This window comes from Echiichthys vipera, assembly GCF_963691815.1.
Source record: "Echiichthys vipera genome assembly, chromosome: 5".
NCBI classification, from domain to species: domain Eukaryota; kingdom Metazoa; phylum Chordata; class Actinopteri; order Perciformes; family Trachinidae; genus Echiichthys; species Echiichthys vipera.
The window spans coordinates 24,589,123-24,611,687 of NC_139830.1; the positions used below are offsets into that span (position 1 = coordinate 24,589,123).

The window sequence follows — 22,565 nt, forward strand, 5'->3', positions numbered from 1 at the left end:
TCTATCTATCTATCTATCTATCTATCTATCTATCTATCTATCTTTCTATCTATCTTTCTATCTATATATCTATATATCTATCTATCTATCCATCCACCCATCCATCCATCCATCCATCCTTCCATCCATCCATCCATCCATCCATCTATCTATCTATCTATCTATCTATCTATCTATCTATTTATCTATCTATCTATCTATCTATCTATCTATCTATCTATCTATCTATCTATCTATCTATCTATCTATCTATCTATCTATCTATCCATCTGAACATCATGAGAAAATTCAATTCAATTCAATTTTATTTATAGTGCCAAATCATAACAAAAGTTATCTCAGGACACTTTACAAACTAGGTAAAGACCACACTCTATGACTTATTTATGATAAACATAGACCCAAGAATTTCCCCGTTGAGTACGGTAAAAAAGTACTCAACTTCAAAAACTCTTGCTTAAATTCCCACAATGTTAGTGTTTACTCTGTGGTGTATGTCTAGCTATCTTATATAAGTGATATATAATTTAGATCATTATGATTATATAATAATGATTATATATATAATGAGTTCTATAACAAGTTATAAGCTGAGCACCCTGTAACCCTGGCTGTACGGCCGACAGATTGAAACCTTACAATACAAACTGTGTATTATTTTTAATGTAATGAAATAATAATAATAACAAACATTTAGAAAGTAGAAATACTTGCGTTGCCGCTGCTCAGAACAGCAGTGAAGTACAGTACTGGAGTAGATGTACTGAGTTACTTTGCATGTGAGCTGATGACATCATTGAGTGCAGCCCCCCCCCCCCCCCCCCCCTCCTCCTCCTCCTCCTCCTCTTCTTCAGACAGGCTGCTGCTGCTGCCGAGCTGCTGAGGATACACAGTCAGAGGAATTATGCCCTGCCCAGCGGTGGCTTTGCCTATTTGATGAGGTGACCTATGCATACTTAGTAGTTATACGTCCGGGGATATCCCCGTGTTTTTGGTAAGTGAAAACTTTTTCCAGACTCGGCTCTCAGGGCTGAGAGAGGCTTTTCTCTCTCGCATCTGCAGATAGTGTCAAAATGGCTCAGTCACACGGTAGCTGCTAGCTGCTATTGTTGCTAGCTTCGCCCTAACGGCTCTCAACTCAGACTGAAAATGAAGCATTATTGGTTAGAAATGTGACGTTAACTCAGATGGTGTGAGTGCAGAATGCTACATTGTTGCTTTGCATCACAGAACAAGCCCACAAGGGGCGAAGAAGGAAATGCGACACAGGGAACAATTTGTATGCAAGAGATCTCGGTTGTTTTAAACCCTCTAATATGGTTCATAGTATCCAGGTATGCATGCAGTGGTTTGCGTCGTCTTGCAATCAACAGTTTGATCTCTTAAACTGTTTGTTGTTGGGGTTTTTTTTTCTACAAGGAGATATTTGTTTTCACGCACGTACAGGCCCGCCTCTCAGCTGGTGTCAAAGCAGATGTAACGGTACTGCAGAGAATCCGAACCCTGTATGTTACCAACCCTGTTTACATGGTTGGTGTGTTGTGTTTGGACACTGACAGAAGAATCAGAGATCCATTAGCTGCACACATCTGTGCTTAATATTTCAGCTTATTCACTCAGACAGTGTTTTGAGCCTCCGTGGTCCCATTAACCCCCTCCATCCCCTCACCTCGCCCCTCAAAGTGCTGCAAAAACAGTAGGAATCTAGAGTAGTTACATTTTCTGTGTGTAAAAGTTCAAAGTCTGCTCAGTGTTCAAGCCTTAATGATGGGGCATCAAGGACGAAATACAAGTCATTAAAATATGTGTTATATGAGTTATATGACTACCAGATATAGGTAATATTTTTAGTCATTTTATTAATGATATCAAGACTTGATGAACAGTACGTTGCTTTGCGTAACTAGTTGGCCATTTAAGTTAACTAATTTAAATGTACCTGTTTCCTACATTTAAATAAAGAAGGAATACAAATAAAAAATGTATGTCAACATCTCTAAATCTCCCCACAGCTTGTTTTCTGCATTATATGTTCTGTGAAAATAGGATTTCATATCATATTGGCGCATATCTGAAGAAATATATACACAGATATCAATAAATACCAATATCAGTTAATAATACTCAACCGATCAGTCTGACTCTAGTTTCCAATGCTATCAGTGTATTTATGCATATTTAACTCCCAGTTCCTCCGTTTTGTGTTAGTGAAGGTGAACCAACAGTAACACCAACATCTGCAGGAGAAAAATGTAATCGCTTTGGTCAAATGCATTGATTTGATGTGAATGCCTTTGCTTATCACCTATTTCTTTTATTCCCTTGTTTCTCACAGTTTAGCATGAGCATGGAAGATTATGACTACCTGTTCAAAATAGTTCTGATAGGAAATGCTGGAGTTGGGAAGACATGTCTTGTCCGGCGCTTTACTCAGGTTTGTATAAGTCTGAGCTCATGAGTTTAGAGTTATTCAATTACTTTGGCATAAGAGCATCAGACTATTTTCTGTTCATGTTTTAGGGCCTTTTCCCACCTGGACAAGGGGCTACTATTGGAGTAGATTTCATGATTAAAACAGTGGAAATCAAAGGAGAGAAGGTCAAGGTACACAAAGATCTTTTTCAAATACAAATCAGATGCCTTTATGCTCTGTACTAGTTTGGATGGAAAGATGTTCATTTCAAATGTTATGTTTTCCAGCTGCAGATATGGGACACAGCTGGACAGGAGAGATTTCGCTCCATTACTCAGAGTTATTACCGCAGTGCCAACGCCCTCATTCTTACGTATGACATTACCTGTGAGGACTCCTTCAGGTGCCTTCCAGAGTGGCTGAGGGAGATTGAGCAGTATGCCAACAGCCAGGTGGTGACTATATTAGTCGGTAAGAAACCTTACTTTGTACTTTAATAACTGTTGGAAATCTTTTATCATCATGCTCTTGTTCATTATGAGAAAACTGAATAGTGTGCACTATATTTTACTGGAACTACCCTGGTTTTGAGAGCCCACTTAAATGTGAGTCACAGGCAGCTTCTAAATAGATTTGTAAAAGTCAAAGGCAGTTTTGATAACGTACATTTTATCTTGTGATAACACGTCTCATGAAAGAAATCATTCTTGTGTAGAATAAAAAAGGCCATACCCTGTCTTTGCTAACATCCATCCCACGCATGCACACACGTACACCTCCATTTCCATCTGTCTCATCGACACCCACCACTGTTTAGAAAAACAGTCTGTGTTGCGATGCAGGCAGCCACATTCTTACTTGTTACACATTAATATGTCTTACAGGTAATAAAATCGATCTGGCAGAGAAGAGAGAGGTTCTCAGGCAGAGGGCTGAAGACTTCGCTGAGGCCCAGAGCATGCTGTATCTGGAGACCTCAGCCAAAGAGTCTGACAACGTTGAGAAACTTTTTCTCGATCTGGCCTGCAAACTCATTCAAGAGGCCAAACAGAACAAGCTGGATAACAATGACACTGCCCCAATGCCCGGCGAGGGTAAAACCATCAGTTACTTGACCTGCTGCAACCTCAATTAGAGCGAGCTCAGACTTCTGGCCATTGTAACTCAGTAGCCATTGACTGTAGAGGGCAGATGGCCAAGCCCCAATGCCTCCGTCCCTCTAAGATGGCATGAAGCCACTTCTTAGTCCCGTCATTTCTAGTCCCATGCCTTTTTTAAGCTGTACAAGGGAGTGAGTCAACTTTAGTATGGCCTTCCAGTGTTTTAGATGCTGCGAGCATGGGATGTAACAGGATGTAAAGTATGTCCGCCTGATGCACCCAGGAATCTGAAGTGGGCTCCATTTCCTTTTCATGGTGAAATGGCAGAATTTTTCTGTTTGGCCTTTAGGATCCATTTTCATTAAAAGCAGTATAAAAAGTTCTGCCAGGTATTTTGTTACAGATTCCACACAGCTGACAGCAAGTGTCATGATCATTGGAGGTTATCAGTAAATGGTAACACTATGTTTACATACAGTACGTTTTTTTTGAGATTACAAAGTCTGATCGAGTTGCAAAAAAAGTTTCACATTCACCCTAAAATCTGTTGCACAATCATTTATTCCCCACTCATTTCTCCTGCTCTGAGAATTGCATAGTTTTATTAACTTTCATAATCTCTTTTCTGAGTAGTTATTTGCACCCGTCATTACAAACTGTGAAATATTTGTTCCAATTAGAAGGTTTTTACTTGCTGCTAAAATATGTTTTTGTGTCAGGTAACATACATTAAAACGCGTATAAATACTACATTGAAACAGTATTCTGTGATGCCATTGTTATTATTATTTTAGCATACCTGCAGTGCTTGCAAGTAGTTGGTTGATATAGTATGAAGCAGTGGGAAAGGTCTCAGATGTTGTCAGTCATCAGTAGAAATTATAAACAGTTTAATCAATTGATGTTTTTATTTGACTGTCAGCTTTTATCCATAGACGTGAATATTTCTGCCTTTGTTGTTGCTGCCTAGCCATGAAATCGTATCACTTCTTATTTATTTGAAGGGGTATGTTCATGTAGTTTCGTATATGACTTGTTGTACTTCATAAGCTTTTATTGTGAAATTTCTCAATTGACCAGCATGTTTTGCGATAATTTGTAGTGTCTAACTTTATCTTTCATATATTTGCCATAACTGTAATGTACTGTATTGCACAATGCCATATACTGCACACTTATTATTTTTATCGTAACATTTTGTCTTTTGTTGTACAGACTTGTAGTACACCTTGGCACTTTTCTTTTATACTTTTTATTTTCAGTAACCCCTTTGTACAACTGGCGAGCATTTTGTTTTGCCTTTTACCTTAGATTTAACAGCAGTGACTTATTGTTAATTCCTTGTTAACCCTAAAGGAAAACACTATTGGGATGTTGTGCTTCTTTTCCTTTATGTCTACAAAATACTCCCTTAAAAATACTCTGTATAACATTAAATAATTAAACTAAATATTGCATATGTGTCATGTTATTATTATATATTAGCCTATTACTTATGGTCAATCAATGCCATGATCATACATATTACCCTCCTGCTGTGACCAAACGTAACAACACATCTGTGAAAGTCATATTTTGGTGTGGGTCGCCGGAAGTATGAGTATGCTGCATGGACGTACGACTCCAGGAGAACAGCTAATGCTTAAAAAAATACATTATGCAGATTAAATTAGAACAAAAAGGCCTATTGTTAACTTAACCTGTGTATTTAAAATGTTGCGTTTTACTGCTATCTAGTGGTGACATATAGGAACTACTGTCTCAGAATTAGAATCTAGTGCAGCCTTTAGTAGGAATAATAAAGTTACTGATTATTAATATACTTTAAAGGTTTTTAATAAGACCTGTATATGTTATTAACAGGGGGCCTATATGTATTTATAAAGTATACTTTGTTATAAAACAGTATAACACCCTGCATCATATAATGTTCTAACAAAGTAAATTCCCCAGAAGTCATGCATTATGGCTGCATTGATGCTACCTTGACAAATATGAGAATGCTGTTTTTCAAGGTGACCACTAGAGGGCAGTGCACGCTATTGATAAATGCCCACTACCCAACTTTAGCTCTGATTTTTTCCCCGCTTGCCGGCAGCTTTTGGAGCTTTTGGAGCTCCCAGACAAAAACCTTAGATCGGATTCAAATCGGAATTTGCTCATTGTGCACTCGCAAGGCATGGGTTGAGGGGATACCAGGAAGGACGCACGTGGAGACCCTACTGCCCCAAGAATGTATTAAGGGAACTACCTCCACCGGCCGGGCCAGCCACTTCTAGTTTAGCACTCAAACTAAATGGGGATTAAATTAGACATTTGAAATGTTATTGGACCAAATTAATCAAATTCTGATATTAACATTTTGCAGGGGTTGTGACACTCAAAATAATATATCCATAGATTTACAGATGGGAAAAAGTATTTTTTGTATCACTTGCCCTACAAAGAGGTTGCAATTCCACTGTTTGGCCACTATGCCAAATTGGCTTCAAAGTCCAGCATACTTCCTGGGGGCCTATGCCACCCTGAGGGCCGGCGAAGCATCAATGTGAAGTTCAGCTCCTGGTCAGATGAGAAGCCATGATGCCCACTGCGTTGTCATGACCCTCGGTGTCTGATACTGAGGCACGAGGCAACCCCTGAGCATCGCTTTCAGACCCACCGTTCTTTCACCCATAAACCCATCCGTGGAGATTTTAGAGCAAGTGCTCTAGTTTGACCTCTGCAGTAGTGCATGTGCATGATAAGTATCCCTGCAGATAAAACTAAGCATCAATGGGCTCCTTCCTTTCGGATTGCATTTGGTAATTGATTTGAATGGACTTTCCTACGAGAGGAACTGGTACTGGGGCCAGTTGGTTATTCTTTCAAAACACTCTTTTTATAAACTCTGTGTTTGCTGACTGTGTTATTGTTGCTTTGTTTTATGTATAGGGACTCTTATCATACTACTGCAGAGGTTTGGTGTTATTTTGAGCAGTATTAGTGGTTAAAAAAGTAGTTTGAATGCCCTCACTGTACTGCCCCAAGCTAATCAGTGTTAGCCACGTTGTTAGCAACTCTGTTAATAGTCGTTACATGAAAAAAGTGTCTTGATGGCTTATTTGATGTATGTAAGTGCCGAAAAAGATCACAGGATGACTTTGTGCTGCAATAACACTTTAAATTATAAAACTATAATATTAATATATTTTTTTACATTACTTTAAATTATAAAACATTATATTAATATATTTTTTTATATTACTTTAAATTATAAAAATATAATGTTAATATAATTAAGGTATTCACACGTAATTGTTTGATTAAATTGTTTAACACGAGAAATAGTAAATAAACTGGTAAAGAAACAGACTAATCGCTTACTTGATTTAATATTTCCGGCATAGTCTTTCAAAATAAAATCTCCCAGTTAGGAAGAAGTATAATATACGAAGTTGCAACACAAAGGGAGGTTAATGCCACAGGTTAACGCTCGAGATAACAAACGTAACATGGCCTAATGGACGTGTTAAATCGAGGCATAAATAATACGCTTCCGGTAGACTTTTGCTGTGAAAGAGCGTAGCGGTTTCGAGCCAAAACAAAACGTGCACACGCGACCTCAGACTCCCATCACCCTTTGCGTGTGTAGTCACACTAGGAACCATCTGCTGTCGGGTGCTAGCAGGCTACAGTGAAGTTAAAGTTGTCCAAATGTTGGGAAGACGTTGAACCCGATGCTTCCTGTGCGGCAGCGGGCTGACTCTGCTCTGCTGCTAAATTTAGGTCAAACGCTGTCTCACAACACCTCTCTGATTTGCTGACAGGCAAGTCTCACTTCCTTTCTCTGACGGGACAGGTCTCTTCTGCCCAGTGCAAGCACAGAGATCATGAGAGCTCGTTACTGTGTGCTGCAGATCAGTGTGTGAGCCTTGTTTGACAGTAGCAACAATGAAGGCTGGGGTCAGGACGCAGATCTTGGACGGAGCTGCGGCTACCTGCGTCCTAACGCTGTGTCTCGGCTGTTTACACGTGATCGCCCTTAAACCCCAACTTTTCACCAGATTCGGTGGGTCATCTTCCTCCACCGAGAACCCCATCAGCTATGACACCTTTTATTTTGACCAGAAGGTGAGTTTGAAATGTGTCTCCGCATTTTGTTTTTAAACTCACAAGATGTCTATGGAAACTGTTTTGCATTTGTGTTTTACACTAGTTCCTTCCTCTTTTACTTGTTTCTTTTCACTTTTTGTTTGTAGGCTGGATTTAGTGGTGTGTAACTCCAATAAATAAAAGTATCTCCATATTTGTCCTTAAAGTAAAATGATACAGTATGATCAGATTGGTTTTATTATAAAGACTTTTAAAAACACAAAAGCATAAAGGATTGCATTATGTGATTATTACTGGCTCATAAGTTTGCTCACCTCTTTAATTTACTACTACTGTAGATTTTGGGCTCATTGTTTACTGTACCAGAATCACTTGCTCTTTCTGAAATGATAATGCACTTAATTGTATAGAAGTTGTTCATGTGTTGTGTCTGCAGACAATAGGTGTTTCCCTCTGGCTTCCTGTAGTGTAGGGAAAACCATCACAATTGGCTCTGTTCCTGCCAGCAGAACTGTAACCATCCCTGCTGGCTCCCTGCCTAAAAAGGTCTCCTGTGCCCAGTGAATGTGAAACACTTTACCTCAGGGGAGTTTGAGAGATCTTCATTCAGCCTTTACATTTTCCTTTTACTGTTATTGGCGAAGAATCAGATTGCGTGTTGAGTGTGTGCGTCTTATGTGACACAGCATCCCGTTTAGTGACTTGTAAACATGACTCATACTGTCACAAGACTGAGCTCGTGTCTTAGGGCGCACTCCCACTCTACATCCGTACCATGCCCAAACAGGTTTTACGGGTAAAGTCTAGTTCGTTTGACCGGTGTGAGTGCAAACGAGCCTAGCTGCGGCACGCTTGCCGGCCACGGACCGTTTGGGAGAGTAGGGCTTTTGTAAAGACTGGGCTTGTGTCTTCTTTACCCTCCTATTCCTGAAATCAGGCATGTTTTGAACAGTAAACTACCTAAGACAACCTCATAGTCATGGTATCTGCCTATATAAACTTTAAACTGTTGAATGTTTCTCTGCTAACTTGGGCGTTGGACAGCTTTGCAAGCACTTTCAAGGATCCATGTTTGTAGACCACCCAGTCCATAAGAACTTCAGTAGAAACAATCGCTGATGCTGTGTATAAATCAAAGTGAGATGATTATTACACATTTCAGAAAATACATGGATTATTATAAATGTATAATATCAAAGTAAAGTAGTATTAGTATTTTAGATCTGCAATGATTTGACTTATCATTGTAGTTATTTTGATCATTGATTAATCGTTTAAGTCCGTTCGATGGTTCCAGATAGCTAGACTTGCAAAATGCTGGTATTGCCGACTTTGCAAGTAAACACCAATCTGATACCAGGTAATTTATCCCAGGAAAAAAAGTCGACCTTTTAAAGTAGTTGATTTATGTTCTTTTCCTGTTATGACTGACTGACTGTCAAACTAGATAATAAAAGAAACTTCAAAGGTATTGATCAAATGTATACATTTATTTCGGTTTTACACTTTAAGGGACAAAGCAGAACAATTTGTGTGAACACGCAACCGACAAAAACATTATCATACACGTTTACACTGATCCATTTCACACAATATAATCCACAGAATCACCAACCAAAAAAGGAGTAGGCTGAAGCCCAAAGCTTATTTTTGCCTGTATGCCTTTATAATATGATTTGTTTATGTTTTACAAAGGGTTTAACCAAAGCCAGGCCATACAACAATAAGAGCAATCATGTAACACCCATACAGGGTTAGTAGTATACAGCTGTTAATATATATAAATATAATATAAACATTTTTAGTTTTTTGTTTTTTTTTAACACACTGGTATGGGATCAGTACTCAGTATCAACCAATATGCAAGTTGAGGTATTGGTATGGGGAAGGACAAAATGCTATCAGAAGATGTCTAGTTCCATGTACTCCAATATCTTTGTGTGTGTGATGAGCATTTTCCCACATGTCTGATGTTTTATCTATCTCAGAACCCATCAGCTACCTGTCTGACAACAGATAAACCTCTGGGGGCAATCGCTAATATTTTGGGCTTTCCGGTGTAGCCAGCGGATATCCAGGCCAAGACTTCCTCCTCTGAGAGGCGGCCATTGTTTATGGTCCAATTAGCAACTTGAGAAGGGGTTTATGGAGTTTGAGCTGAGAGACAGCATCTTTATAAACATATATCTGCATATGAATGCAGATTACACAAAAAGCCAAATCGTCACACACGATAGACTTTCACAGGCTCTCCACACCGACTGTTTACCTGCATGCAACCAAAGCTCAAACATGATTGGTCAATACTACTCAAACTACAAACAGAAAGCAGACAGCAGAATCATTTCATAGAGGTTATTGACCAAACATTTCATCTATGAATCAGAAAATAATAAATTGTAAATGAAAATAACCGTTAGTTGCACTCATAATATTTACACGCTATTTGGATTAGGGAACAATGCTCCACACCTGGTCCAACCCACAACATCCTGCCTAATCAGCCACTCTGACAAGAAGATAAAGACCATTTCCTCTCTACTCACACCCATTGTCTTGTCTCATGTGCTTTCTTTGGCCAATCAACCAGAAATTGTTTGCTCCGTCTCGACAAGAACAACAAATAAAATCCCTGTAATCCACTTTTTCGGTACCAGTCTCAAGTCTGCTATCTTTACAAAAGAATCATTAATCATGCAGCCTTTTTCTACACTCTCTGTGGGGCAAGCTGCTGTGAGCAGAGCACCCAGTGATCTAGAAGAGGAAATCCTCTTGACTCTATTTTGCCTTCAGACAATGAATGGAAGTGTCCTTTTAGCATCCTCCAAATGAACTGTTGTAGTTTGCTGGAGCTTGTGCTGTGGTTGTTTCCTTCATGTTCTCATTTGCTGGACTGAGACACAACAGATGCACTCTCTTTTCTTGTCGAATAGTTTAAGTTCTGGTCCAGTAGGTGTACTGTATGTGAATTGCATTTTAATTGGAACAAATTGCTCTAGTGCTGCCTTCAGTAACCACATGGTGGCACTACTCATCAGGGTGTGGATCTGTTATGAAACCAATCTCATAGGTTTTGTGATGTGCATACTGAGTGGGTGCAAGTGATACAGTACTCACCAGGGATCCTTTTGGTGAAGCACTTTATATATTCAACCATTTAAGTTTTGGCATTTCACTTTGTATTGCACACAGCACATACAGCACATGAAATGCTTTGTTCCATCATTACACTTTGGATGACCAATACCACTGAAGCTTATTTTGCTGCTGAATTTTTCCTTGAAACGATCTCTTGGTCCCCTCACACTTAAAAGCACTGCCAAGCGCTAAGGAGTCGAGGCTTGAATGAACACATTGAGGCCCCGGGATCTTTTTGGTGTCACTGGCTCATAAAATTGCTGCCTCCTTTGTATCCACTGAGGAGGGAAGTGAGTGAGGAGGGAGGGGGGGACACAAAACAAAAACATTTTGTATTAAGTGTTGGTGCTGTTTCAAGGGTTGGACAACTCGGCAGCCTCATGGGGCCGTCTCCTCTGTGAAGTTGTTGGTTTCTTTCTGCTTTTGTTTCATAAAGAATTCAGGGAATATATTTGAAAGGGGAAGATATCTCAGATCCCTGAGATTGGATGAAAGGATATCTCAGAGCTCATCTAAAGTGGAACTAATGTGGCATCCCTTAAACTGGCTCCAACATATTTTAATACAAATTGGGGCTAATTACCCTAGAATCTGACCTCAGGACTGTCATTTTACAATGCCACCGCTGGCACAGGGCCAGGTATCCGCTGATGCCATTCAGCTCAGAGCGGGTTTTTTGGACCCTGTCTATCCTTTGTGTAGGTTTTAACATCACTAAATGATTGGTTTTCCGTGACTAATGGCTAAGATTCTTTTAAATTCCATTTTTTGTGTGTGTACGTGTTGCACCTTTACGTACATTGCACAGTTCAGCTACACGGAGAACCATTGGCGGATTATGAGCCAATGGGTCCAGACATGTAGAAGGCCCCACCATCGTCGCCACGTAGGAGCAGACGCCGACTTTGTAAAGCTTTGTTTGTTGTTGTAGTTTTGCTTCTCTATTTAGCCCCTTAGTGGTATTTTTTGTCTCTCTGTGGTCATTTTGTGTCTCTGTGGTCATTTTTTGTCTCTGTGATTGTTTTGAGTCTAATATTTCATCCGTGCTGACAGCCGTTATGATGTTTGTGATCAGTTTGCATATATTGGGTACATTAAACAATCATCAACTTATTTTATTTGGTTTCATGATTTTATTCGTTACAGATCGATCATTTTGGTTTCCTAGAAGACAGCACCTTCAAACAGAGATACCTTGTGTCTGTCAAACACTGGCAGCAGCCCGGAGGACCTATTTTGTTCTACACTGGCAATGAAGGCGACATCACCTGGTTCTGCAACAATACTGTAAATATCCCATCTGTTACCTTGTATTTACACTGCACATAATCCCTGGTCTAATCCATACCTTTCATTGTTCTCCTTGTAGGGCTTCATGTGGGAAATTGCGGAGGAGTTGGCTGCCATGCTGGTTTTTGCAGAACATCGTTACTATGGAGAGTCTCTGCCCTTTGGACAAGACTCTTACAGTGTGAGTGAAGATGCAGTGTTAAGCCTGGAGTACATAAATATGTTTGATTACATGTTTTTCCCCCTTCTTTGAGTTCCCAGCCAGTAAGAAATGTACAGTACTAACCATGCCTGTGTGTTTGTGAGTGTGTGTGCCTATGCTCATTCTGAATTCCTTGTATTTGCTGGCTAAATTTCACTATCAGTGCCAGTAAATAATTGTATGTATATAAATGTGTTACATTTTACTTTGATTCTGTTGTTGCGGATTGTTTATTGGCACATTGAATACTGTTATTTTGACTTCCTTCTATCATGCTTTTTTAATATTGGGGAGTGCCATGACAAATTTGTTGTATTGTTGTCTTGCCCAGCGGCATGATGACAATAAGATATTTTATTTTTTTCAGACAGTTCTTTCATAATTTCACAGCAATACTTGTCATTTGCTTGCAGGACAGCAAACACCTGAACTACTTGACCTCAGAGCAGGCCCTGGCAGATTTTGCAGTACTGATTCAGAACCTGAAGAGCACTTTACCAGGAACTCAGCAGAGCCCTGTCATCGCTGTAGGAGGTTCCTATGGAGGGATGCTTGCTGCCTGGTTCAGGATGAAATACCCCAATATAGTTGTTGGGTAAGATATTTCTAGGTCTGGCTTTCAGGTTGGATTATTCCCTAGGGTGTAGTAGGCAACAGTGCATGTTTGCAGCTCAAAACAGTAGCAAAAGTTTAAGGAAAGTTTTCAGTCCTGTGTCCTAGAAAAGGCACGGCAGCAGTACAAGACATTAGTAGAACTGTAGCTAACAATTACTTCATTATTGATAATTGATGCATCTTTTGGTCTATAAAATGTCAGGAAGTAAGAAAAAATGTCCATCCCAATTTCTTAAAGTCCAGTCTTTAAATGTCTTGTTTTGTCAGTATAAAACCCAAAAATATTCAATTGAATATGATACAAAACAGAAAAAATCAGGAAATCTCAATATCTTAGAATTATTAAAGAATTTAAAATAGGCAATTATAAACGCCATAAGGTAATTGTGTTGCTTGTTTTCATTGTATTTCAGAGCTCTTGCAGCCTCCGCACCAATATGGCAGTTCCCTGGTATGGTGCCATGTGGAGACTTCTACAAAATTGTCACACAGGACTTTGCCAGGAGTGGGTACAACTGTGATGCAAACATCAGAAAGTCATGGAAGGCTATAAACAATGTCTCTTCCACTGGTAAGTCGTACAAGCAACTTGGGTTGATTTATTATATCTGCCATATTGTAGGAAATATGACTTATTTAAATCATTCGGAATAATAAGGAATCATTTTTAATCTTATACATGAGGAAGGCTTCTGGGTTTTTAGTGCATATCGTCTACATTTGTGAATTTGAAAACTGCTTACTAAAGCCTGAAACCAGACAGGTGTTACTAAAACATGTACTATTGGGTATAAAGTTTGGAGCCTCTCCACAGAAGACAGATTGTAATGTGCGGATCCATAAAATTTACAACCTGCATAACTCAGACTATCTCAGTTCTTTAGTATTCTGCTCAGATCTGAATCAGAAAGTGTACCCTACAGTCTAGGATTTTCACAATCCTAGACTGTAGGAATATGATTTATTGAACTGATTGACACTTTTTATTCCTATCACACCATTAATGGTAATAGCACACCAATAAAATGTTGATATCACTTCCTCATAGGGTGCCCCTTATGAAAGTGTTACAATCTGTAATTAATGGCTTGATTAATTGTTATTGACTCATTTACTAATGCTTTATAGTTACAGCTATACACTATTAATAAGTACAACTTTCAAGTTTCCAGGTTCTAGAAAATCCTCCTCCAGCATTACACCTGTTTTCTCTTCAGTTAGCTCTTAAATTCATTAAGACATTCCTGCCTATTTAAAGAGGACCTATTATGCTTTTCTGACCTATAAATGTAGTTATAATGTTTTATAGTCATGTTTAAAAACAAGTGTCAAATAATGAAGTACTTGCATTTAGCCCTGCTGTATTCAGCTCTGAACGCTAGGGTGTCGGTCGCTATTAGCGATTTCTCAGAATTTCTGGAATTTGTCTACGTAGAAGAATTTTAACTTCCCTATTGGTCATGTTGCTACACACAGGCTCAAAGTATAAAACTAACGTTAGCATGTTTCGCAGCTAACGTGGTTAGGTTCCATATATAGACAGTGTTTTAAGCTGCCGAGATAACAGATTCCGTATATCGTAATGGGGCGTTCACACCAAACGTGAATATTGCGAATTGAGCAACAACTCTACATTGATAATCAATGTAAATGGTGTGATGACACGCGATTCAGCCGTGTGAGCCACACAGACATGCTGCATGGGTGCTGCAGCAATGTACAATATGAGAAATATAATGTTTTTTAAATATCAAGGCATGTACACCTATTGTAGTTGACCCAAAAATACAAATATGACCCTGAAAACTAGTATAATAGGGCCTCTTTAAGAACACCTCCAGTAAAAGCCCAGTCTTCTCTCATTAGTCAGTGTTTCTGGGTCTCCAGGCATGTGTACTCTTGGCAACTCTGCACCACGATTGTAGATGGGGGAAAGACTGTAACGGCACTCTAGCAGTACTTTCTACTTCCTAGTATAGTTGTGATATCACAACAGTACAGAAGTTCTGATGGCTCGTTTAAAGACACAGTTTCTGAATACAGGCTGTGTGCATTTCCCTGTGGATTGACCATTTTTATACTTTCACTGTATTTATACAGCAACTCGACCTGCTTTATAATCAAAAATATCCTGGAAATCCCACTAATATCCCACAAATTTAACAGATTACTAAAAAGACAAAGAAGGTGTCAAGATGATTGTCCACAACCTGGCAAACTAAAAGCTGTCTTATTAATGGGTTATAACTGTTCTAAAAAGCATTAGTGAATGATTAACAAGTACTATAGCCATTAGTGATAGCTTTCATCCACATCAAATATTTTCAAACTACAGTTTGATTTTATCTCAAATAGAATGTCAAAACCATTAATAGAAATTATTCCAATGCTATATTTTTTTATTATTTGTGTACAGAAAATACCAATAGCATTTAGTGAAACCAGGGCACACAGAAGCTGCATTGAGATTTCACAACAGTTTTGATGAATACCAATAGTCTGCTATTTGTCATTTGCAGCCAAAATGTAACAGGTAAAGCATCTGGGTGATTGGTTGACTGGGTATTGTTTTAGCCAATCACAGTGACCCAGAAGTTTTAAATAGATGGATGGGGGTTGTCTTGTGTCTGTGTTTGCTGATGGCACCTGTCCCAAAACTTGGGGAATGAATAAGTTGAAAAATATATGAGAAAGAAGATGTGATATTTGAAGAACCAATCAGAGACTTAAAAAAGGGTAGAAATTCACTATTTGATTTAACTTTTGTTTATATCCTTCATGAGGATTTCCATCACCACGCTTTTCTGAAAATATGCAACATGATACTAAATTAAATGAGTATTTGCTCCTTAAAGGTTGGATATGTAGAATGAGCAGAACACTGCTGTCTAGTGTCTCAAGATCATAGTCACAAGAACAAAAAATAATTCCACCACTCCGGTTGCCATGTTACTCAGACCAAAACCTGACCAAAACCTGAGTCTTTGTAAGCCTGTTTGAACTCATCCCTTACGGTAAATCGCACCATGAAAACAAGTATGGCAAAAAAGTTTGACTGACAGTTACCGTTACAGCTAAGTAAACATGAAACGTAGCCATGTGAGCGTGCGTTTTAATGCCGTTTCTCTCCTTTATCTCAGTCCATGGAGTGAATGCTTGGCCTATATTGACTCTAGTTTTTGCCCATCTCCGGTCACTCAGCTGCTGGGACAAATAAGCAGCTGCAGGATTTGGAAACTCCATTTCACCCACTGCCAGCCTACAGTAGCTGCACCCAACAACAGACAACCCTGGCAACCCTACAATGCCCAACGCTATTGACTGGTACAATGTAAACAGAACATGACAGAAAATCAAACCCGTAAATAAAAGAAAATTGTGAATTCAGACTAAAAATATTTTTTTAAAGAAAAGCAATACTTTCATTTTGTACCCCTCGAAATGCCCTGTTGGTGTATTATTATTATTTTTTTAAATATAGCTTTTAATAAAGATTCTACATATTCAACCTTAAAGTTTGAGCCACTTTAACCACAATAAGATGATGCTTATTATAAGCCTTTCATGACGTTTAGGTATCATACCTACAAGACCCATAGCAGTTGTAGTAGTTAAATGCTAACAAAATAACCTTTGTTTTATCTTGGTTAAAATGGCAATGTCACAAATGCAGTTCACATGAAAAAAGGTGTACTAATGTAATGACATTTAATTATTTTTTTTGCTCTCTTTTTACAAGTGTCTGGTCTTCAGTGGCTATCAGAAGAATTCAGTTTATGTGCTCCTCTTAAAAACCAGAATGATGCTGTCAGCTTCAAGAACTGGCTTCAGGAGACTTGGGTGAACCTGGCCATGGTGGATTACCCTTATGAAGCAAATTTTCTGCAGCCACTCCCTCGCTGGCCGATCCAGGTACAAACATCCTCTCATAAATTGCTATATCTAAGATCAATATTTCTGAGATTACGTGCGACAGTGGTTGCTTTCTAGCATCGACCAATTTTAAGTTCTAGTTTAACTTCGATTTACTGTCAAATGTCTTTACTTCCATGTATTATTTTTAAAATGGTAAAGCAGGTCCATGTGTAATATAGGGCGCACTTAAGCTGTCCGCCCGTACCGTGCCCTGGGCTTTAGGGTACTTGACCCCCCCCCTCCCTCTCCCTGACTGGCCAGGCCCGTTTGTACTCACACTGCCTGGGCCTCGCGAATGCTTCTTGCTGTCCATACGTCATCACGCCGTAACACGTCACACGCATTGATTGACGTCATCGCGATGCGTCGCTTTGTTTACAAATCTTTCCAGAGTTTTTGTTCGTCTTGTCTGACTGTTTTTGAATATTTTCATCCGCCCAAATCTGCAGTAAACAATCCACCTCCGCATCACACCAACGTGAACCTTTCGCCGCCATTGTTGTTGTTGTTAAATGTCCGTGCATGGTCCGTCTTTTTTTTTTTTTTCTATGTCCGAACAGGCGCACATAGAATGACGTCAGAGCCGCCGTAGGCCTCGTGCTCGTGCTCGTAAACGTGCGCACGCTCGTGCTCGTACATGTGCAAACACACTCTACAAAAGCCCACCTCTCTCAAACGGGCCGTGGACGGCAAGTTGGCCACAGCTAGGTGCGGTGCGGTTGCACTCACACTGGTCAAATGAACTAGGCTTTTACCCGTAAAACCTGTTTGGGCACGGTACGGAAGGACAGTGTGAGTGCGCCCTATAAAGTATCGAAAGGCTCAGTCCACAGAGACAGAGCCCAGTGGCGCAGAAACAAAGAGAATGCAGATGCCGAAGACCCAGAAATGCTAGCCTGGACTGGGCTTTTTTTCGAGAGGGGGAAAAATCATGTGTTTTTTAAGCATTAAATCATGTAGACATTAGAAACCCAAAATACAACCTGAAAATGAGCACAAAAATGGACCTTTAAATTTGGTTTGTCTTTGGTTAAGCGCCTGATTTGGCTGGACAATCTGTCTGTCCTTATTTGAAGTGAATATGTGATTTAGCCAATTGTGTTACAAGTGTTTGTTGTGGTCATCCAAGCTTTTGTTTACAACAGCTGTCAATTAACTTCATTAATATTCATAAGGATCTTGTTTCTTTTCGATTTTAAGTATTCTTTAGATGAGCAGCTACAAGTAAGCCACCGTTCTTTTCTTCTGTTGTACCAGTGGTCCTTTCATTTGCACACTCCGTCAGATCTCTGAGGTGTTCCTCTTAGGATGCTCACATTGCGCCACAGAAAGAGGACATTTGCCCAAAGCAGCACATTAGGCCAGTAAAACACCACTCTCATTTGAATGGGACTGTAACAAATACTTCACCAGACACTTGATGTAAAAAAAATAATTGCATAACCTATAAAACTTATAAAAATAAACTGTATATAAACTTTTTTTAAAACTCTACACACAACGAAACGTCCTGTGTTTTCACGTATAAAAGCTTGTGCCAGTGTAGCGGCTGCTTGCAGAGGCGGATTGACTTGGATGCAGTGTATTCTACCAGTCACCTTGGCCTGTCACGTGCATAAACCAAGCTCTGCTATTGACCCTCAACTCTACGTATGGTGCTTCGACATCCCTCTGGACGCTTCATACAGCAGACTCAAAAAAAAGTTTTCCTGGTGTGATACATTTTTACATTTTGTCTTCTTATTTGTTTGTCATTTAGCCACTGAATAGATCCAGGAGCGCCACGTAAAGTGAAATAAACACTAAATGGTCATTTTGAGTTTTTTTGGCTCCTTGCCTTTAATGTATGCGACCCCTATGGGTGGTTTAAGCGGTTTAGGCAGTGGGTGCAAAGAGGAGCTTTTTTAATGACAAAGCTAATGTGATTATCTGAGTGAGTGTGAGAACGGGGTATTGAGGGCTTAGAGGAGGGAAATCTGTTGGCAGAGATGAATGTATAAGCCTAATCCTATCTGAAAAGTAAGGAGAAGATGCTTTGGAGCAATTGCAGTGTTTTTTTCACGGTATAAATCTTTGGTTGGACATGTCTGTGGCCCTCCTCATCCATCGACCACCAACTCCTCCCCAGCCCACAGACAAAAGCCTTAGTAACAGACTCCACACTAGTGCAGCTCCCCTCCAACCTCCAAAGCCCAGTTTCTCTGCCTCACAAAGAGTGCAGAACAACAGCCACAGCCAACCCTGCCGCCGCAACCATAACAACATGCAACGAAATGAAACAAAAGCTGAAACTCAAATATTTATCATCCACGCTATCAATTGTGAGAAATCAACCGTGATCAAACAAGATAGTAATGAGAAGAGCAAAACTCAGCAAAGTTTAGATCATTGGCTTTAAGTAAATGGACGTTTTCTCCTCTCGTGCCAAGACTAGAGCTATAAATTCAAGTTCATTCCAGGGAATTTCATATGCAAATCAGGCGCCACCACTTTTTATGTGGAAAAACAGTTTACGGGCCACAAGAAAGCAATCTCCAGGCTTGTAAACAACTCCCATGTAAGAGAATTTGATATTTATGTGCTTCTCTTTAATGCTGTTTAAAAAGAAAATGCATTCATCCATGAACAGCTTGATCATCTTACCTATACTGTAACACAATCACAAACTTCTAGTCAATTCTTTAGAGATTTCATGTTCATGCGTTATATTTTCAAGGTGGTGTGCAAGTATCTTGCGTTGGATCTCACTGTGTCTGACTACGAGCTGCTGCACGGCGTCTCCCAAGCGGCAAAGGTCTACTACAACTACACCGGAAGCTCCTCCTGTCTCAACACATCTCAGACAGCAACCGGCAGCCTCGGTTTCCTCGGTTGGTTTTACCAGGTGCGGTAACACAGAGCGCAGGGTTCAGTCTTGTCATGCTGAATAAATCGCAGCACAGATATGTCAGTGGGCAGCTTTACCTGTCACAATGAATACGTGTTCAATCCCTCACTCCCAGGCCTGCACAGAGATGGTGATGCCCATGTGCACAGATGGCGTCCAAGACATGTTTGAACCCGAAGAGTGGAACTTCCAGGCCTTTTCTGATGAGTGTAATGCCATGTTTGGTGTCAGGCCACGAGCTGACTGGGCGGGCACAGTTTATGGGGCGAAGGACATCGCTTCTCACAGCAACATCATCTTCAGGTAAACATGGCTCGTAAACGGCCAGACTTAAGCAGAAGGTTCTCTGTATTTTCTGTGTAGTGCAGTGACGGCCATCAAAGTGCTGATTTTGACTGACTTTTATTGTAGACAAATAAAGAGTAGACACAGGAGGTAGACAGACAGCATGTAAACCTTAAATGAAAAAGCACTTTCTCTGATGTGGCTCAGTCACAAACACTCAGATGGGTCTTTTTAGATTAAAAACCAATTAGCAGCTCTTTTTAATGTCTGGCAATCATACATTTAAAAACATTTTTTCAGAGCAACTCAAACAAAATAACATGCCAATCATTAAAAAAACAGCACTGACAAAAAGACCCATTTGTAACTAACTGTGGCGGGGTGATAGATTATGACATACAGCCAAAGAGGACCCACCTTTGTAGCAGTGTTTACCTTAGTGGTTTGGTTAGTTTTAAAACTAAAATTAAGACATAACATTAAAACAAAAGCACACATTCGACACAAATCTCCCAGTATCACTGCAAAAAAACAGAAAGAAACAGAAGAGAAGAGAAAACAGAAAGAAAATAACAGGATTCATATCTCAAACTCTCAGGAACAGTCCAAAGCTGCTGGTTGACAGCAATACTGGGGAAAAACAGCATTATTCCTCTTCCACAAGGAGTGTCAAGAGTAAAACAATTAGAAGCTTAAAAAGAAACAAAAAGAAAACACACGGTTAGAGAACTGCTACATTCATTCTGTATGCAGGTTAAGGCAGAGCTCAAAAAGAATAAAGCTGCAACATAGCAGGAAAGCTCCTGAGTTATACAGTTAGGTCTCATCAAGCAATGTCAATTATGGCTTCCACACCTTCAGGAAATAGGTTTGTGAATTCCATTTGCTCAAAACTAATCTGTTCCATCTCAGAAAAGGGATGATGGCAGAGAAGGGCCCTTCTCCTGTCAGAGCAGTTTGCAGTCTGGCTGAATGTTTGTATCATATTGTCTGGAAAACCAATTAAATATTCCACTGTAGACATGACGTAGTACAGTGCCACATCAAGTGTGATAGTGAGCCTTCCACACCACATCTGTCACACATTTGGAGAAACTGATTTAAATAACTTAATAAGTAGCTTTTGTGTAGCACATTTTATGGTGTTTTTATTTTATTTTATGTAGTTTTGGTGTTGAAATGTTCTATTTAATTAAACTTGCTTGCTTACTTACCTTGACGTAGCCCAGTAGATAAACAAAATGAATTAATTTTACTCTATACTTTGTTCTAACAATTCTACAATTCAAAAGTCACGAATGATGTTATTGTGTGGCTCTAAATAAACTAATCTAGTCTAAATCATCTCTGTATTTCAGTAACGGAGGATTGGACCCGTGGTCGGCTGGTGGAGTGACCTCCAACATAACAGAATCTCTGGTGTCCATTATGATTCCTGACGGAGCCCATCATTTGGACCTCCGCTACAGCAATGACCGTGACCCGCCTTCAGTCCAGGCAGCCCGGGAGTTAGAGGTGATGTATTTTCGAGAGTGGATCAGGCAGGCTAAAAAAACACCTCAAACTGCATCCCAGCCCCTAGTCGCTAAAAGCTTGCTTTAAATTGCGTGACATGGTATTTCACAGGGTGTTCTCTGCATCATAATGCCAAAGTTTGTGTCCTTTTAAATCAATGTTGGGGAGGATTTTTTTTAACATTGATTGATGCTATTTTTATTTTAAATTCCAACATCACTCGACATTACAATGACATTAATCACGTGTGGATGTTTTATAATCTTAATCAAGTAGCCACGTTCAGTGCTGGCGTGTCAGACTGACACAATCCATTTCTTTATGCCAAACTATGCATTTCCAAGGGCTTGGAGAGGTACTGTGTTATGACAAAAAAAAAAGAGATCTGCGTATGATAACAGTGCTGTAATGTCATTGTTTTTCTTTGTTGATTCATGTAATCACATTATCATCATGAAAAGACTGGATCATCCTCATTTTGTTTTTTTCTCCCATGTAAAGTTTGCCAAAAGCCCATTATGGCCTCTCATCCTCCGAGCCTGTGTTCTCATGTTGTCAGTGAGTGTTACAATCAGGGATACGTTCAGTTCTTCACATCTTTCATTTCAATTTTGTCTTCTGGTTTCATCTGTACAAATTGACACCTTGTATGTTTTGTTTTTTGTTGTTGTCAGTCTTGTTGAATAGCCATTATTTTTTTCAAAATAAGTGTATAATGGGATATGCTTCATAACTAAAGAAGTCTCAGGAAAAAAAGTTTGACACCAAATAAAAATACATTTTTTCCTTCCTTTTTTAAAATATCCTTTGTACAGAGTCTATGATTAAACATGATTTGATATTGTTCACTGAAGAACAGTGCCTTCCTTGCTTTTTAAGTCTTCTATTCTATTCTTCTATACTTTTAATATGCTCTCAGTCCCAAGAAACACGTCTTCAAGTGAAACTAAAAAGCTAATAATGATATTGTCATATAATCTTTCTAATTGTCTTTTGATCATGTATGGATGTATTGCTTCTCCTTCAAGCTGAGTCTTTGTCACATTTTAGAGAGACTGAGGCTGAGGAACAGCTGCATGTGCCTGAGATTTAATAAAAACCCAATCGGAG

At 39.5% G+C, this 22,565-nt stretch overlaps 2 protein-coding genes across 2 annotated transcripts; both read left to right on the top strand.

Annotated features, from left to right (window-relative positions):
* The first annotated feature begins 873 nt into the window (after window positions 1-873).
* rab30 (RAB30, member RAS oncogene family) lies at window positions 874-4,925 on the top strand. Its single transcript, XM_083913286.1, has 5 exons — window positions 874-994; window positions 2,336-2,434; window positions 2,521-2,604; window positions 2,701-2,884; window positions 3,298-4,925. The coding sequence occupies exons 2-5, from the start codon at window positions 2,342-2,344 to the stop codon at window positions 3,546-3,548; spliced, it is 612 nt and encodes a 203-aa protein (XP_083769412.1). The 5' UTR covers window positions 874-994; window positions 2,336-2,341; the 3' UTR covers window positions 3,549-4,925.
* Window positions 4,926-7,154: 2,229 nt separating this feature from the next.
* prcp (prolylcarboxypeptidase (angiotensinase C)) lies at window positions 7,155-22,364 on the top strand. Its single transcript, XM_083913413.1, has 9 exons — window positions 7,155-7,626; window positions 11,893-12,033; window positions 12,116-12,217; window positions 12,652-12,833; window positions 13,267-13,424; window positions 16,593-16,765; window positions 19,485-19,652; window positions 19,771-19,958; window positions 21,299-22,364. The coding sequence occupies exons 1-9, from the start codon at window positions 7,447-7,449 to the stop codon at window positions 21,540-21,542; spliced, it is 1,536 nt and encodes a 511-aa protein (XP_083769539.1). The 5' UTR covers window positions 7,155-7,446; the 3' UTR covers window positions 21,543-22,364.
* The last annotated feature ends 201 nt before the right edge of the window (window positions 22,365-22,565 follow it).

Excerpts from the sequence above, each read along its gene's own strand:
- rab30 (XM_083913286.1), top strand. The coding sequence starts at position 2,342 with ATGAGCATGGAAGATTATGACTACCTGTTCAAAATAGTTCTGATAGGA. Across the intron at positions 2,605-2,700 it reads TCAAAGGAGAGAAGGTCAAG|CTGCAGATATGGGACACAGC; the intron begins GTACACAAAGAT and ends TATGTTTTCCAG. Across the intron at positions 2,885-3,297 it reads GGTGGTGACTATATTAGTCG|GTAATAAAATCGATCTGGCA; the intron begins GTAAGAAACCTT and ends TATGTCTTACAG.
- prcp (XM_083913413.1), top strand. The coding sequence starts at position 7,447 with ATGAAGGCTGGGGTCAGGACGCAGATCTTGGACGGAGCTGCGGCTACC. Across the intron at positions 12,034-12,115 it reads CCTGGTTCTGCAACAATACT|GGCTTCATGTGGGAAATTGC; the intron begins GTAAATATCCCA and ends TTCTCCTTGTAG. Across the intron at positions 19,959-21,298 it reads CACAGCAACATCATCTTCAG|TAACGGAGGATTGGACCCGT; the intron begins GTAAACATGGCT and ends TCTGTATTTCAG.